The sequence below is a fragment of the Perissodus microlepis genome, chromosome 6 (assembly GCF_051167445.1).
Source record: "Perissodus microlepis isolate ML-2025 ecotype Zambia chromosome 6, ASM5116744v1, whole genome shotgun sequence".
NCBI lineage: Eukaryota > Metazoa > Chordata > Actinopteri > Cichliformes > Cichlidae > Perissodus > Perissodus microlepis.
Genome location: NC_140466.1, coordinates 37,144,887 through 37,159,067, shown reverse-complemented (window position 1 = coordinate 37,159,067; position 14,181 = coordinate 37,144,887). Strand labels below are relative to the sequence as shown.

At 41.8% G+C, this 14,181-nt stretch overlaps 1 protein-coding gene across 1 annotated transcript; it reads left to right on the top strand.

The window, feature by feature from the left end:
* The first annotated feature begins 9,587 nt into the window (after positions 1-9,587).
* LOC146386139 (rho-related GTP-binding protein RhoU-like) lies at positions 9,588-13,842 on the top strand. The gene is made up of 3 exons (XM_084932200.1): positions 9,588-11,013; positions 11,258-11,316; positions 12,407-13,842. The coding sequence occupies exons 1-3, from the start codon at positions 10,743-10,745 to the stop codon at positions 12,896-12,898; spliced, it is 822 nt and encodes a 273-aa protein (XP_084788326.1). The 5' UTR covers positions 9,588-10,742; the 3' UTR covers positions 12,899-13,842.
* The last annotated feature ends 339 nt before the right edge of the window (positions 13,843-14,181 follow it).

The following is a 14,181-nucleotide window of genomic DNA, read 5'->3' as shown; positions in this document are numbered from 1 at the left end:
GTTCCGCGAGGCTCCGCACGGCTTCCCACGGCTCTTCGAGGCTCCCTGTACGGCCTGCTGTCTCATTTGCATACTTTGCTGTTGGTGGAGACGTGCTGAGTTTACGTTTATGGGAAGAGTGCGGCAGTAATTACGTGGGAGGCCCGGAGACGCGCCTGCAAGTGTGTGTGTGTAGGCATCGGGGACCTAAGGGGGAGGTAAAGAGCGAGCTGTACGTGGCCAGTCGCGTGCCAGTGTTTATAAAAACACATCTGCTGCGCACCCTGGGGTGACGCACCACAACACACGCGGGTCCCTAAGAATAAAATCGATAAATCCACAACTGATACCGTGTGCCACACGTTTACCCAAAACATATACTCATGTTAATGCACACACCCACGGTCCTAAAGTAATGACGAGTAGGGGAAGGATTAAACAATCACAAACCTTTAATAAATATAAACTTATAGTTGTCAAAAGTTAATGATAAAATGATACAATTTACATAGAAAAGTGAATTTAAGTTTAGCCTGTTTTTATAACATTTTTTGTGCAACAGCAACCAGAATAGTAGAATAGAGTAAAATTGGCCTTTGTTGTTATTGTACATGTACAACAAAATTATGGGTGCTCCACACCAACCGTGCAGGAATAAAATATAAATACCACCAGGACAGCAGGAATAAATAACAAACAGACAAGATATACACAGTCAAGAGGATACATACATGGATGTAGGGTTAAAAAATAAAATTAAAGGCACTTAATGGGTAAAAGCAAGTAAGACCTTTTTAAATAGATTATAACTCTGCTTTTGGTTTAATGTGGTTTGACATGGGAGTGTAGTGAATAAGAAAATAGGGTGAATTATATTTAAGTGGCTTCATGTGACTTTGTGACTTATATAGTGCAATTTCCCACCTAATTCTTCTGAATTTAGAGTGAGTAACAACTGGAAAATGCAAATTATACTGTAAGTGTTATGAAACAATACGCACTTTCAGAGTATCATAAAAGAAGGGAGATAGACAGTGTACTTAGTGGCCACTTCATCAGCTAGACCCTGCTGCTGCTGGGCTGCACCCCTTTGGCCTCCACAACTGCCTAAACTCTTTGAGGCCTAAAGTCAACAAGCTGCTTGAAATATTCCTCAGAGAATTTGGTCCATGCTGACATGATAACATCACACAGTTGCTGCAGATTCGTCAGCTGCACATCTGTCATGTAAATCTCCCGTTCCGCCCAAATCCCAGTGTTGATCTGTTGGATTGAGACCTGGTGACTGCAGAGCCTGTTTGAATACTGTCGACTCATTTTCACGTTCAAGAAACCACTTTAAGATGATTTGAGCTTTGTGACCTGGTGACATGGTCGACTGGCAACGTTTGCAGCCGTCAGAAGACGTGTACACTGTAGTCATAAAGGGATGGACATGGTCTGGCAGTTTGGTAAGGAAATATCCACCACATGATAGACACCACTGCTCCCAGCAGCCCGAATCATTGATACAAAGCAGGATGGAGCTATGCTTTCATGTTGTTTATGCCAAATTCTGACCATACCATTTGAATGTCACAGCAGAAGTCAAGTCTCATTAGACCAGGAAAGATTTCTCCAGTCGTCTGTTGTCCTACAACTATTGTTGCACGCCTAGCATTTTATATACTACATCACGTGTTTGTTAATGATTGCCAAATGTTAATGCCATTAATTGAACCTTTGCCTCATTCCACCTGCTTTTATTTGTGATGCAGTGGAACAAGTCGACATGGACTGTTTTGTTCATGTTTGGAAAGAGAACTATTTACTGTTTGATAGAGCAGTCATTAAACACTTAACAGCAGGGGCGAACCTATCATTTGAATGACTGATAATCTGCTATTGCAAACATCATTTGCAACTTTATAATATTAAATCAAATGACACTTATAGACCATTTAAATTATTATTATTATTTTTTTTACATCAGTTGCCGCTTTACAGTGATGCCAGGTGAAGGGTTTAGAAAGTTTACAAGCCAATTATTAACATATTAGTAAAGATGAACACATGTATTCTTTGCTGACAGTAACTAATTATTTTTCCCTTTATTAACAATGGTTATTAATATTAAAGTGTAAAATACTACATGCCCTTAAATTTCACCGAGATTTAAGATCACATGATCAGTTTCATTTGTCAGACTTTTTTTTTTTTTACCAAATATCTGCAAAATCAATCAAGAGCTGTACTTGGTGTTCAGTGCTAGTTAGCGATCACATGATGCTATTTGTGAACTTTGTATATATTACCTGTTCAAATACATGCTAGCTTTGTTGGTAGCATTTTATACTAAGAAAGACCAGCCTCACAGAATTTATTGCATGGCCGTGGCCTTGTCTTCCTTTCATTTTTCACCTTTCTGATGGGATTAGGAGGCAACTGTTGCTGGTGGAATTGCTATTTTAAAGCAAAAAATGGCTGCCAGAAACCTAAAAGCATGATCAAATACTGTTTTATGCTACAGCACTGAGTATTCCCTGAACTGGTGCCTGGGTCAAAACATAAAGACAGACCCAGAACAATCTGAGCAGCGTTGTATATGAAATTCAAACATTGAAAGTTCTCTTTTTCCCCCAGAAGGGGTGCAACACATCATTTTTCATTCTTAGGTCTACTCTTATTTTGTTCCATTTAAGCTTAATCACCAGTGTGAATGATGAGAGAGTAAATGGAGGAAGTCCATCTCCCCTCCCTCTCTAACTCTCTCCCTCTCTATCTCTACAACCACGAGCATCTGCCCAGAAATGAACAGATGTAGGCACCTGCATTGTGGGCTCACATATGCGCACATGTCCCCCTCCTCAAACCCCCTTTCAACCTTCTATGGGACCCAGAGCCCACCACAATGGGGCAGAGATCAGGGATGCAGTAACCAAATACTGCCTATCCCCTCAGGACACTCGTTTTGTTAGAGGCATTGTCACCAGTTATATCAAGTGGGTGCACCAAACAATCTGCTATATGACTGCTCATTTGAGACATAACATAATTCAGAGGGATGTAGGAGGGAGGGAGCAGAGAGAGGGGGAGTTGGGTGGTGTACAGAGATGGCTGTCTGGACAATTTTTGCAGCTCCAGAGTGAAGTGGTAGATGTTTTAAACAAGTGAGCTTAGGTCTTCTTGCAGCTGGGGTTCGAGTGAACTGAATATGGTTAAGTGGCTGTTAGGCTTTTTTGGAGAGTGTCAGGGTGGCAGGTGCTAGCTGGGGTAGTAGGATGAAAGAGAGGCTTGTTGGAGCTGGGTGGGTACAAGACCAGGTTACACATAAAAAGCCTTGTTTTTGTTGGAGAAAAGAGCTCCGACAGCCCACCGGTAGAGCAGCAGTGGATAATGGTGCCATAATAGCCCCGTGTTCCTATCTCTCAGCTGCCGCTGGACGACAGAGGATCCACACGCACCTGTTGTCGTCCCCTATTGTGTCCAGTGAACATTAGTGTGCTACACCTCAGGAATGCTCCCTGTCCAGAGGCCTGCCTGTTCGTCCCAGGAGAGAGCTTAGCCATGGTGGGATGATGGGATTGTGTCAAGAGTGTATGTGTGTGTGTGTGGGGTGGTGGTGGTGGTGGTGGTGGTGGGGGGGTTGTACAGGAACCAGCAGGGAAGCTTTAGAGGACAAGGCACAAAAAAGGAGGGGAGGTAGAGGTGGAAAGAAAGAGAGAGGGCGAGTGTGTTTCTCCAAAGCCAGTGTCCTCTCTTCCCCTCTTCAGGGGCCTGTCCAGAGAGCCCTGTCCTAAATCACTGGCCCCCGAGGGAAGGCTCTCCATTGTGAAGGGATGGCCCCTGCAAGCTGGGCCGCCAGCTGCCACTGCTGCAGCGTCATGCCCCCCTCACCCTCCGCGTGCACACACACACACACACACACACACACACACACACACACACACACACACACACACACACACACACACACACACACACCTCCTCCCTACATCGCCTCCACCTTTAGCAACATGACAATGCTCCCTGCAGTCGTGGCCAGAGGCCAGTGAAGAGCATTAAAAAGAATTTGAAGGAGACACTTGAGAAAGGCCACAGTGGAGCGACACATTTTTTGGACAAACATTAATGATGACAAATTCAAAAGTGGGCTACAGTGCATGACACGGTAACCTGGACAAATCTGACTGCCAGCCCCCCAGAGAGACTGAAACCAAGAAAAGAAACACCGAAAGATTTAGTGTGATCGTTTTTAACTTACTGCAGATGATGCAGGGATCGAAGCTCCCTCTGAGTCTTCAGCGTGCTCCTTTTTTGTTTACTTTAAAGGTACAGTCCCAGCCTGGACTTTTTTCACTCTGAAAGAGACACTTTGAGTATCATATTGTATAAAATCAGATCCTTATTTAAACCTTTGGACGGGAATCATAAAATCAGCAGAGTTTATCAGTTGTTTGTCAGGTAATTACACTTATCTTATCAACTAAGACTTAGTCTCTTTACGTATTTGACGCCCACCCCCGTCAGTTCAGAGCTACAGTCTCTAGATACGGTTTTTGAGACTTCTACATCATCAGTGTGATTTTTTTCCATTGAAAATAGCTTGCACAATACATAATACAAAAAACTAAACAATGATAGATGTATCAAATATGGTACAAATTAAAGCTCATGTATGCAAATTAATATCTATTTTTTAAAATGTTTTAACAATTATCAGATCAAATTATCAACAAACACTTTATTTTAAAAAATAATCTCATGATTCAGGCTTTAAAGGGTTAAACTACCATTTAGATGAAGTTCAGCTATATGGCTGCTAGTTAACTGTATGATACGGTATTATCAAAATAACGAACTGCACCTTGTATCTTAGTGTTATGTAATCTAGTTGTTATTACAATTTTGACTTTCAGTTTCTCTGAAAGCTCAGGCATGTGCACCTTAGCACTTGAAAATGCAAAGTAAACCAGAATTGAGTGGGTATTTGGTTATTGACCATTCACAGTCTTTAAAGTATCAAAACACAAACTCCCAGAATCCTGTGACCATATATGTAATCACATGACCCAAATGTAAGTGTCATTTTATAGGGTAAACTGGAATTTCTTATTTTGCTTTTGCTCACAGGTTACTTCAGTAATCTGTGACTAGGATTCATCTGTAGCACGGGGATTGGTGTCTCCCTGTGACAGCTACCTGGCCCTCCCTGAGCCTGGTTCTGCTGGCGGTTTCTTCCTGTCAAAAGGGAGTTTTTCCTTTCCACTGTCACCAAGTGCTTATTCATAGGGGTTTATCTGATTGGTGAGGCTTTCTCTGCATTATTGTAGGGTCTTTACCTTACAATATAAAGCAGTTTAAGGGAACTGTTGCTATGATTTAGCACTATATTGATTCAATTGAATTGAACTGAAATGATTTGAAGATTCCACAATACACACTCTGTGTCAGGGCATAATTCTGATGAACTCTGTGCACCCATGATAAAAATGTGGTAAGTTGTGGATAAAAATAACTTTATAAAACTATATAAAAACCATCTTTAAAGCTTAAAGCAGAACTTTTAAAATATGGAAAATGAGGGAAATTTAAAAATATTATGATTCTTCAGAGAGTTGGTTATCACAGCCAATTAATTATTAAGCAGGTCCTTAATCAGGGATGTGATGAGAGCCCAAATGGTCAATTCAAAGTTGTTTTTTCTGTAAAATCCTACAACGCTGCAAAACCTTTTTGGCCAGGAAAGAAAATGAACTACAAAAATTAGAAAACATATTTATTAGCAATATTTCAGATAACAATTCAACAACAGATATTATATACCTGAAACAAATTGTTGATGTCGTTGTCCCTGGGTCGTTGGTCCAGGTTTCTCTGGTTTTATATTTTTGATTATTCTTGGTTCCAGTGTCAACATTATTGTTGACATTTGGGCTTTCTGTTATGGTGCTATGGTTACTTTAAGGTTATCTGTGTATTTAGGTAACAAGAGGTTGTTTACCAGTTGGGTATGTGTCATACTGCCTGTTACACAGCCAACCTTGACACAAAAATCAACATGTTGCTTGAAAACTCAGAGCATTACCTTTGTACTACCCTCTTGGTTTTCATGCTGCAACTGTGCTGATTGATAGCAGATGGTCAGCAAGACATCTTCCTAACATGTTAAGTCCAACCTTGAGTAACATGAGCTCTTGAATGGAAGTTGACCATGTCAACACTTCACCTGTCCATCAGCTAAAGCATGCAGCACAGGAAATGCCACAGACTTTCCAGTCACAGTGAGTACCTAACTGTTTTTGAGTGGCCCAGCCAATGCCCAGGACACAGCTGAAGATGGTCTTTGACAGATTTTTCATACCCAGCGAGATAAAGCTTGAAAAACAGGAAGAGTTGTCTAAATGGCTGAAATTCATGTATATAACTGAATTTTAGCAATTTCACCCTATTGGCCTTGTTTGACTGACCTGTGGTAAAGATGTATCCAAAAAACCCTGACACAATAACTGCTGCAGCTTCCACAAAATGTTGGATCAACAGAGAAATTTCTATAATTTGCAGTAATGCACATATAATATCATTGCAAGCAACTGTGTAATTGTTCTTTTTGTAAGTTTCTTTTTTTACTGCTATGAAAAAGAGTATAAAAGAGTATCTCAACATCTGCATGCACTTGCATTTTGAGTTAAATATAAACATGGTCACTGGATTTTTTTGATCATCGTAAATGTGAAATGTAAATTCAACATCATAAGAGCCCCAGCAGAGATATTGTTCAATGTATTCTTTCTTCTTACTCTGCTTAATTTTATTAGTTAGTTTTATGATTAGCAAACATTTTGAAAAGTGAAAATGAATACATTAAGGGGTTTCTCAGTCAAAATAATTTTTATGCACAAGGCAGATGATGGCTTTCTCGCTCATGTATGATCTATTTGAAACGATTTATCTTGAAAAAAAAATGATGGAGATACGCAAAATGAGCTGTGCTGCCTCACCAGGAGAAACTGTTGAAAATTCATTAAAATGACACATTCGCACTCACTTTTTGTACCCTTAAAAAAAGAAATGTCATCCCCCCACTGCTGCCATCAGTTCCTCTGCTCTGCTGGAGGATTTTCCCATCCATAGCTAAGGGAGGTATGCTCCATTGTGCAGCTTCTAATGATGATTGTAATGATGGCTTGTCCATCTTTGATAAGAAACAGCACGCCCCTCATTAAAGGCCCTGGGGCCCTGGTTCTCATGGCTGCCGGTGCTTCCCCAGGAGTTGGACAGCAGGCGAAGGGGAGGCGAGACGACACCCGTGGCACACGCCTGTTGACCGTGCCACAAAGCAAAAGCGTGTGACACTCGCCCTACCCCCGCCGCTCCTATTGTCCTCCCCATGGGTCCCACAGACAAGACCAATCCTGTTACCCTCCCACCCCATGCCCCCCACGCCCACATCCAACAACACACACTGCTGCCTAACACTCCCCTCCATCCTTTCTCCCTCTCCTTCATGATCAGTTTTACCAATCAGCTGATCGCTCCCTTTCTCACACACCCACCAGTGTTGCCTTCCTTCCCTTCTCTCCCCTCCCCACCCTCCACCCACCTCCTCCTTAACCTCCCCTCTTTCTCCATCAGCTGCTATGTAAGGTGGAAATCCATCATTATGTGTAAAGAAGGTGCTTGTGCATGCTGCTCAGCCATTACAATGCATACACACAAACACACATGCATGCAAACACTTATTTGGGGTGTGTTGGGTTGGGGCCTGATTGGTCCAGGAGGTTTTGGGTGGGGGACTTTAATTCACTGATTCAAATGCAGACAGTATTTCTTGGTGGTGTTGGTGGAGGAGGGTGTGGCAGGTGGGTGGGGTCTGTATTTTAGGGATGCTGGATAGTGGTCACGGACGTGGGATGGAGGAAAGAACAGGAGGAGGGAGGCACGGGGTGATGGGAGGGAGGATGAAGAGGAGGGGGAGCTGCAGCGGCTGCCGGGGTCAGGACTGTGTGTCCTGGGAAAGTTGGGTTCTCCATTTAAATCTGCACATGTTGCGGCCTTCTGGTGGCTGCGTGAATGTGCACGCTGACAGATGGCCCTGGCCCATAACTATAGAGTCCATGCACCCCGGTCCCCTGAGGGAGAGAGCGAGAGAGTGTGACAGATAGAGATAGAAAGAGAGAGCGAGAGAGAGAGAGGTTGCTAGAGAAGAAGAAGAAGAAGAAGAGAATGTAGCGCTCAGCTGATCCCATCAAAAAGAGAGATGAGGGATCGAGGAAAGGCAGAGTAAGGGGAAAGAGGAGGGATGTTGCGTGTGTGTGTGTGTGTATGTGTGTGTGTGTGTTCATAAAGGGGGAGGGGTGGGTCCTTAATCCCAAACTCTAAATTGAGTTAATGTATTTGCTTGGTCTGCATACTCCAAAAGGAGGCCTGGGGTCCCCAAAGATTCTGATTAGGTGTCTAGTTTATCAGATGTTGGAGGGTAGGGAGGGTGTAGGGGAGACTGTTTGTACATGAGTAGAATAGCATCTTTGTATGTTAGGTGTGTGTGTGATTGTGTCTCTGTGTTGATGAGATTTATGTGTTTGTGTGTGTGTTGCCAGCTTCAGACGCTGCCCCATGTCTCCATTCACCGAGCTGGTAGATCTCTGGTGCGTTCCTCTTTGTTAATCCTTTTAGGCAACAGTGCCCTTCGCTGGTTTAAGATGATTTCTTAGCAATGTTTCGTCTGCCTTCAGGACAACGAATTGTCTGACTTTGAAGACAAACTTTTTTAAAAGCATTAATATCTTTTGCAGATGACAAATTTAAAAAAAAAACTGGTTTGGTGTAATGACTTGATCACAGTTTGTAGACTGCATTATGTTCAGAAATCCTCTGTAAGGGTAGAAAATGAAAACTTTTGCTTCCACACTTTTGTTGCCTACAATTATTCATATTTTTATGCAGATTATCAAACACACAGACAAATTAAAATAAGTAAAAAAATAGATTAAATAAAAGTAAATTGATGAAAATGGGCCTTTTTGGATTGAATTGTAAATAAACATGTGGCTTGATTGTTTTTATAAGTGTTTACCTTTTGGAGTCCGCCTGTCAATATGGCTCTGAAGCATTTTACATTTTGTGTCACATCTTCACAACTTTATATCAAACAGAAATAAGAACAACTGGAGGACGTCATCTTGATAGTCTCTAATAAATACCATCCTTCTGGTTCCACTTCCTCAGCTCATGCATGGAGTGGTTGGAAATCTCTTCTTATCCTGAGGTATTAAGTTTTTGGAGTTTGCTCTTCTTTTTGTATTTGTAGATAAAAACACAGCTTCTTTGAGAAAAAATAGGAAACAAAGTGTTTTCTTAGCATATAGAGAAAGACAGAAACACCTGATATTTCTGTGCTGGGAGAGAGATTGTAAAAGGACGTCCTCTGGACAAATAATTCAACAATGCCAATTGCCATTAAAGAAACGAGAACACTTCATGCAATGTGTCCCTAAGAAATATATTCTTGTTCTCACTCTGTGGGGTGCTGTTGCTGTTAAATGCATGGCAACACATTCTGCCTCCCACATTCTGCCTCCCACACATTTCTCCAGGAGACTGCTGTGCAGAAATCACACACTTCACACAAAGGTGCCGGCTGGGCTTAGTGAAGCAGTTTCTCACCTCGTCTGTGATGACAGAATAAATCAAGGTTAGTTTATTTCATTGGGCAGCTGTAATCCTGGTATAATATTTAAAATCAATCATAATCTGCAAGAATTAAAGTTCCCTGTTTGACTCCATAAAGGAGAAAAAAGTATTTGTTTTTAGACTATTATTACTGGTCCAGTGCTTCATACTTTTATCCAAATTAATTTGGAAACTAATCTCAAGGGTTTGACCTTAAAACACAAAACGTTCATGTTACTTTGATCACATACATCAGAGACAATTTCCCTTTTTAAATAAATGCTGAATTAGATAACTATGAACTATTTATGATATTTATGGTCACTGTGATTTTTACTGAGGGTGTTATAACAGCTTTCCCCCGCCACGATATGCAGCCTCCTCTCTCCAGTTCTGATGTTTTCAGCCTTCCCTCTCTTTCTCTGCTGAAGCATTAGACCTGCAGTCCACAGCTTGTATGAGTAATGATTTGCTTCTACTGCTCCTTCAGTCTCCACAGCTGAAATGATTTAACCACCAGAGGGCATAGCAACGCTTCTTTCTCATTTTCACTAAGCAGCAGGTTGGCAGAAATGAACTGATGTCACAGTAACAGTGAGTCAGCATTTGTACTTATCTTTTGTTGCTATGTATGTTATTATGTCGGCTATTTCGTCAACATTAACATTTATTCAGCAGAGGAGTTTCATGGCGCTCCATCTGCGAAGATGATTTCTTTTTTTCTTTTTTGTATATAGGAATGAAATCAAATTTTCCTCTGCGGGATAAACGTTTCCAGTAAGCTTAGCTGATTTCACTTGGAGAGCTCTGCAGCTTCAGATGGCGCTCAGCTCTGTAAGCCTCTTATAGGAGACACGACCACAGCAGATGCAGGGAGAATGCCAATCAGGAGCTCCTGCTGAGCAGAGAAACCCGACGGCTGTGCCACTGCCTGCTCCAAATATCTGACATGGTTAACACAAATCTCCGAAGTACCATTTAGCGTTTTAGATTTGCAGTAGAGAAGCCCAGTCAGAAGAAACAGTGTTCAGGAAAATGGAGCAAACGGGAAGCCTCCAACAAATCTGAACCGCCATAAAACTTCGGATCCTCTTCTGTGCAAAGGCAGAGCCATGCTCCCTCAGGATATTGGGAAGCAGAAGCCTCGCCTTGTGTCGGACCCAGTGTGCGGAGGGGACTGTCCCCCGGTCCCGCCTCTGCGCCTGAAGAACCGGGACTTTCCCCTGAGCATGAAGCGCCTTCGTTCCGGCTCCGCGCCTGAGCGCAAGGTGCACTGCGTCCTGGTTGGAGACGGAGGGGTGGGCAAAACCAGCCTCATCGTGAGCTACACCACCAATGGATACCCAACAGAATATGTCCCCACAGCGTTTGACAACTTTACCGGTAAATCTTGATCGTTAGTGTAGCTGATCCAGCGAGACACACACACACACACACACACACACACACACACACACACACACACACACACACACACACACACACACACACACACACACACACACGCCTTAGTTAGTCGTTTATCCACATTTTCGGTCACAAGAAGCGTTTATTGCTGCAAAGCGTACTGAAGCTGTAAAGGATCATAGCTCAAAACACACTGTAAGCTGTCTTTTGATCTTCTTAGCGATGGTTGTGGTTGACGGAAAGCCGGTGAGGCTGCAGCTCTGTGACATGGCTGGACAGGTGAGCATCGGCTTTTCTTTTTAGTTTCTTATTTTAAAAAGCTAGCAATCGATATGATGAATTGGAGAGCTGGAGTTAAAATATGTATGCAGTGTAAATTAAGTTTACTCCTCTCTTCCTTATAATGCGTTGCCATGATAGAAATGGGGGCTGGTTGATGGATCGATTAATGTAAGTCATCAGTGATCTATGAGTAGTTGTCAGTCATTGGATCCAAAATTAGCAGTGATTGTTTGTGCTGGCTGCCCCCTGCAGAGTACACAAGGATTTAAGTCCAGAGGTAAAACCAAGTCCTGGACTTAAATCCTTTATCATCCCTTCAGTTTGAGTTGCCCACCAATCCCAAGTATGTCCCTGTAAGCCCCCAGTTTATGTCGCCCCCTGCAGGAATAAGTGAGTTTGTATTTCAGTTGTTTTTTGTTTTTTTTGGTCCTTGTGCTCTATCGCCTTTTTGAGGATTCTCTTATCTTCACCCTTTCTCTAATAGATTAATCAGTGATAGATTGGACAAAGATTTACACCCAGGTTGTTTTGTTCTTTATAAAATAAATAATAGGGTTGGGCTATCCAACTTATAACAAAACTCACGCAGTGTCCTTATCACCGTAAATGATGTACAGATCAGTGGCCCCATAAATGTAATCTTGTATGAGGAAGACCAATAGCAGTAACATCAGCATAACAGAAGCTGCTGAAAACACACATTAAAGAATCAAATTGGGAATTAGCCATGCTTGCAGCAGTACTTGTGCTCAGTTCTGATCAGTGTAAATAAATAAACTATATTATTTATTTCTATATATTATACTTTATCTGTGTTTCTTTTATGAGTGAAAACCAGCAATCACAATATTTCTGTAACAGGGTTAGGGCACTTACAATATTATAGAAGAATAATTATTCCATAAGGAATATCTCCTCAGTGGAGTCAGCAGGCTTGGATCTGAGAGCCACAAATGAGGCGAGACAGATACACTGCTGATGTTGATTTTTGTGGGAATAACTGACACAAATGCTGAATGAAGCCACCTGTCTGTCTGTAAAACAAATCTGCTTGATTATAATCTGGTTTGTCTTCATATTCACGCAGGGGAAGTTGGAGAGCCTCCGGCCCTTGTGCTACAAAAATGCTGATGTCTTCCTCCTCTGCTACAGCGTCGTCCGTCCCTGCTCTTTCCGTAACCTCTCTACCAAATGGCTTCCTGAGATCCGTCAGCACTGTCCCAGCATGCCCGTGGTCCTGGTAGGCACCCAGCTGGACCTGAGAGAAGATGTTCAAGTACTGATCCACCTGGCACAGAACCAGCAGCAGCCAGTGTCCACAGAGGAGGGCCAGCGGCTTGCCCAGGAGCTTGGGGCAGTGAGTTTTGCAGAGTGCTCAGCACTGACTCAGAAAAACCTGAAGGACACTTTTGATTCAGCTATCTTAGCTAGCATCCAGTACACAGAGAGCAACAACGTCCAGCAGCAGAAGAGGCTAACGCTCAGGAAGAAGACCCCTGATAAGATCAAGAGCCTTTCAGAGACCTGGTGGAGGAAAATCAACTGCCTGATGGAAGAGCAGAGCTGTGAATTCAAATGAACACAGTTTGATTACAAACCTGAGTGATGTTGTCTTTTACAGAGCTGACCAGGTGACAGATAATGCCAGTAGAGTAGGCATTATCAACGCAAAGAGCAACACAACAAGTTCCTGAAATAATTCAAATAGCAGTTAAAAACTCTCAAACTGACAGGAAAATTCTGCTAGAAAAATGTTAATAGATCCCCAACAATTGAATAAGTGCATGTTAGAGTACATAGAAAATGAGCTGCACAGCCAGTGTAAAGAGTCTTTGTCATTTATGAGGTATCTAGAGTATAAAGACAGATTTTAGTAAACTGCATTATGTAGTAGAAATGTAGTACCTGGAGATGTCTTGATGCATGTTCAATCATTCAGCTATGGAAAGATGTTTTTGTGCTGCGTTGATTTTTGACAATTTATTGAAGTGCAGCACTGCATTGCAGGAGCACTGCACTGGAATCCTGTTACTAAACCATCAACTATATAATTGCCATCAACAAAAGAAGGTGGTTGCAAGGAGAAATATTCAGCAGATCATTCAGTGCGCAAAAAGTTCCTAAAACACAACTAGGCCTCGAAGATATTTAATAAAATAATGAAAGTAATGAACAGTTAATATGAAATGCACTTTGTAAACAATGAACGAATGATGCATGTAAGAATCATTTGTACTCTAAATCATTTTTCCTGACTTGTGAACTGAGAAATGAGCAGAATCTGAGGGTACATGTAGATTTGTGATTGTGGGTTCATATTTTAGTCCTGATTTCATTAGCCTCACTCATCTAAAGGGTAAAAAAAATGAAGTATTTGTTTTGTTTGTCACTTTTACACCCAAACATTATATACTCTTTGTTAGTTGTAGATTATTTATTGTGTGTTTATATTTATTGATTTGAATGCCATTCCTGATCATGAAATATGCTCAGAAGCCTTGAATAAAAGTTTATTACACCTGTGCAAGATCGTTTCTTTTAACAACAGAACAAAAGAAAGGTCACTTATAAAGGACTAGAAATCGTAGGACAAAACTTGAATGATTTTTATCTTTCAACAGAAAGCTCAATATCAAATTAGAGCATTAATTGTTGATTGAATTAACTGTTGCTGATTGCGTACCTAGCACTTTGGTCCACCTAAGCAACTCTACAAACTCTACAAAACCCGACTTGACAAGGTGAACCTACATGGATAAAAAAGTATCTCTATCTTTAGAAGTTGGTTTTGAAAGCAGGCAGTCAGAGAGCAACTCCTAGTAAGCTGGTAAGCCAGCCTGTGGATTCATTGTGAGCCTGGTG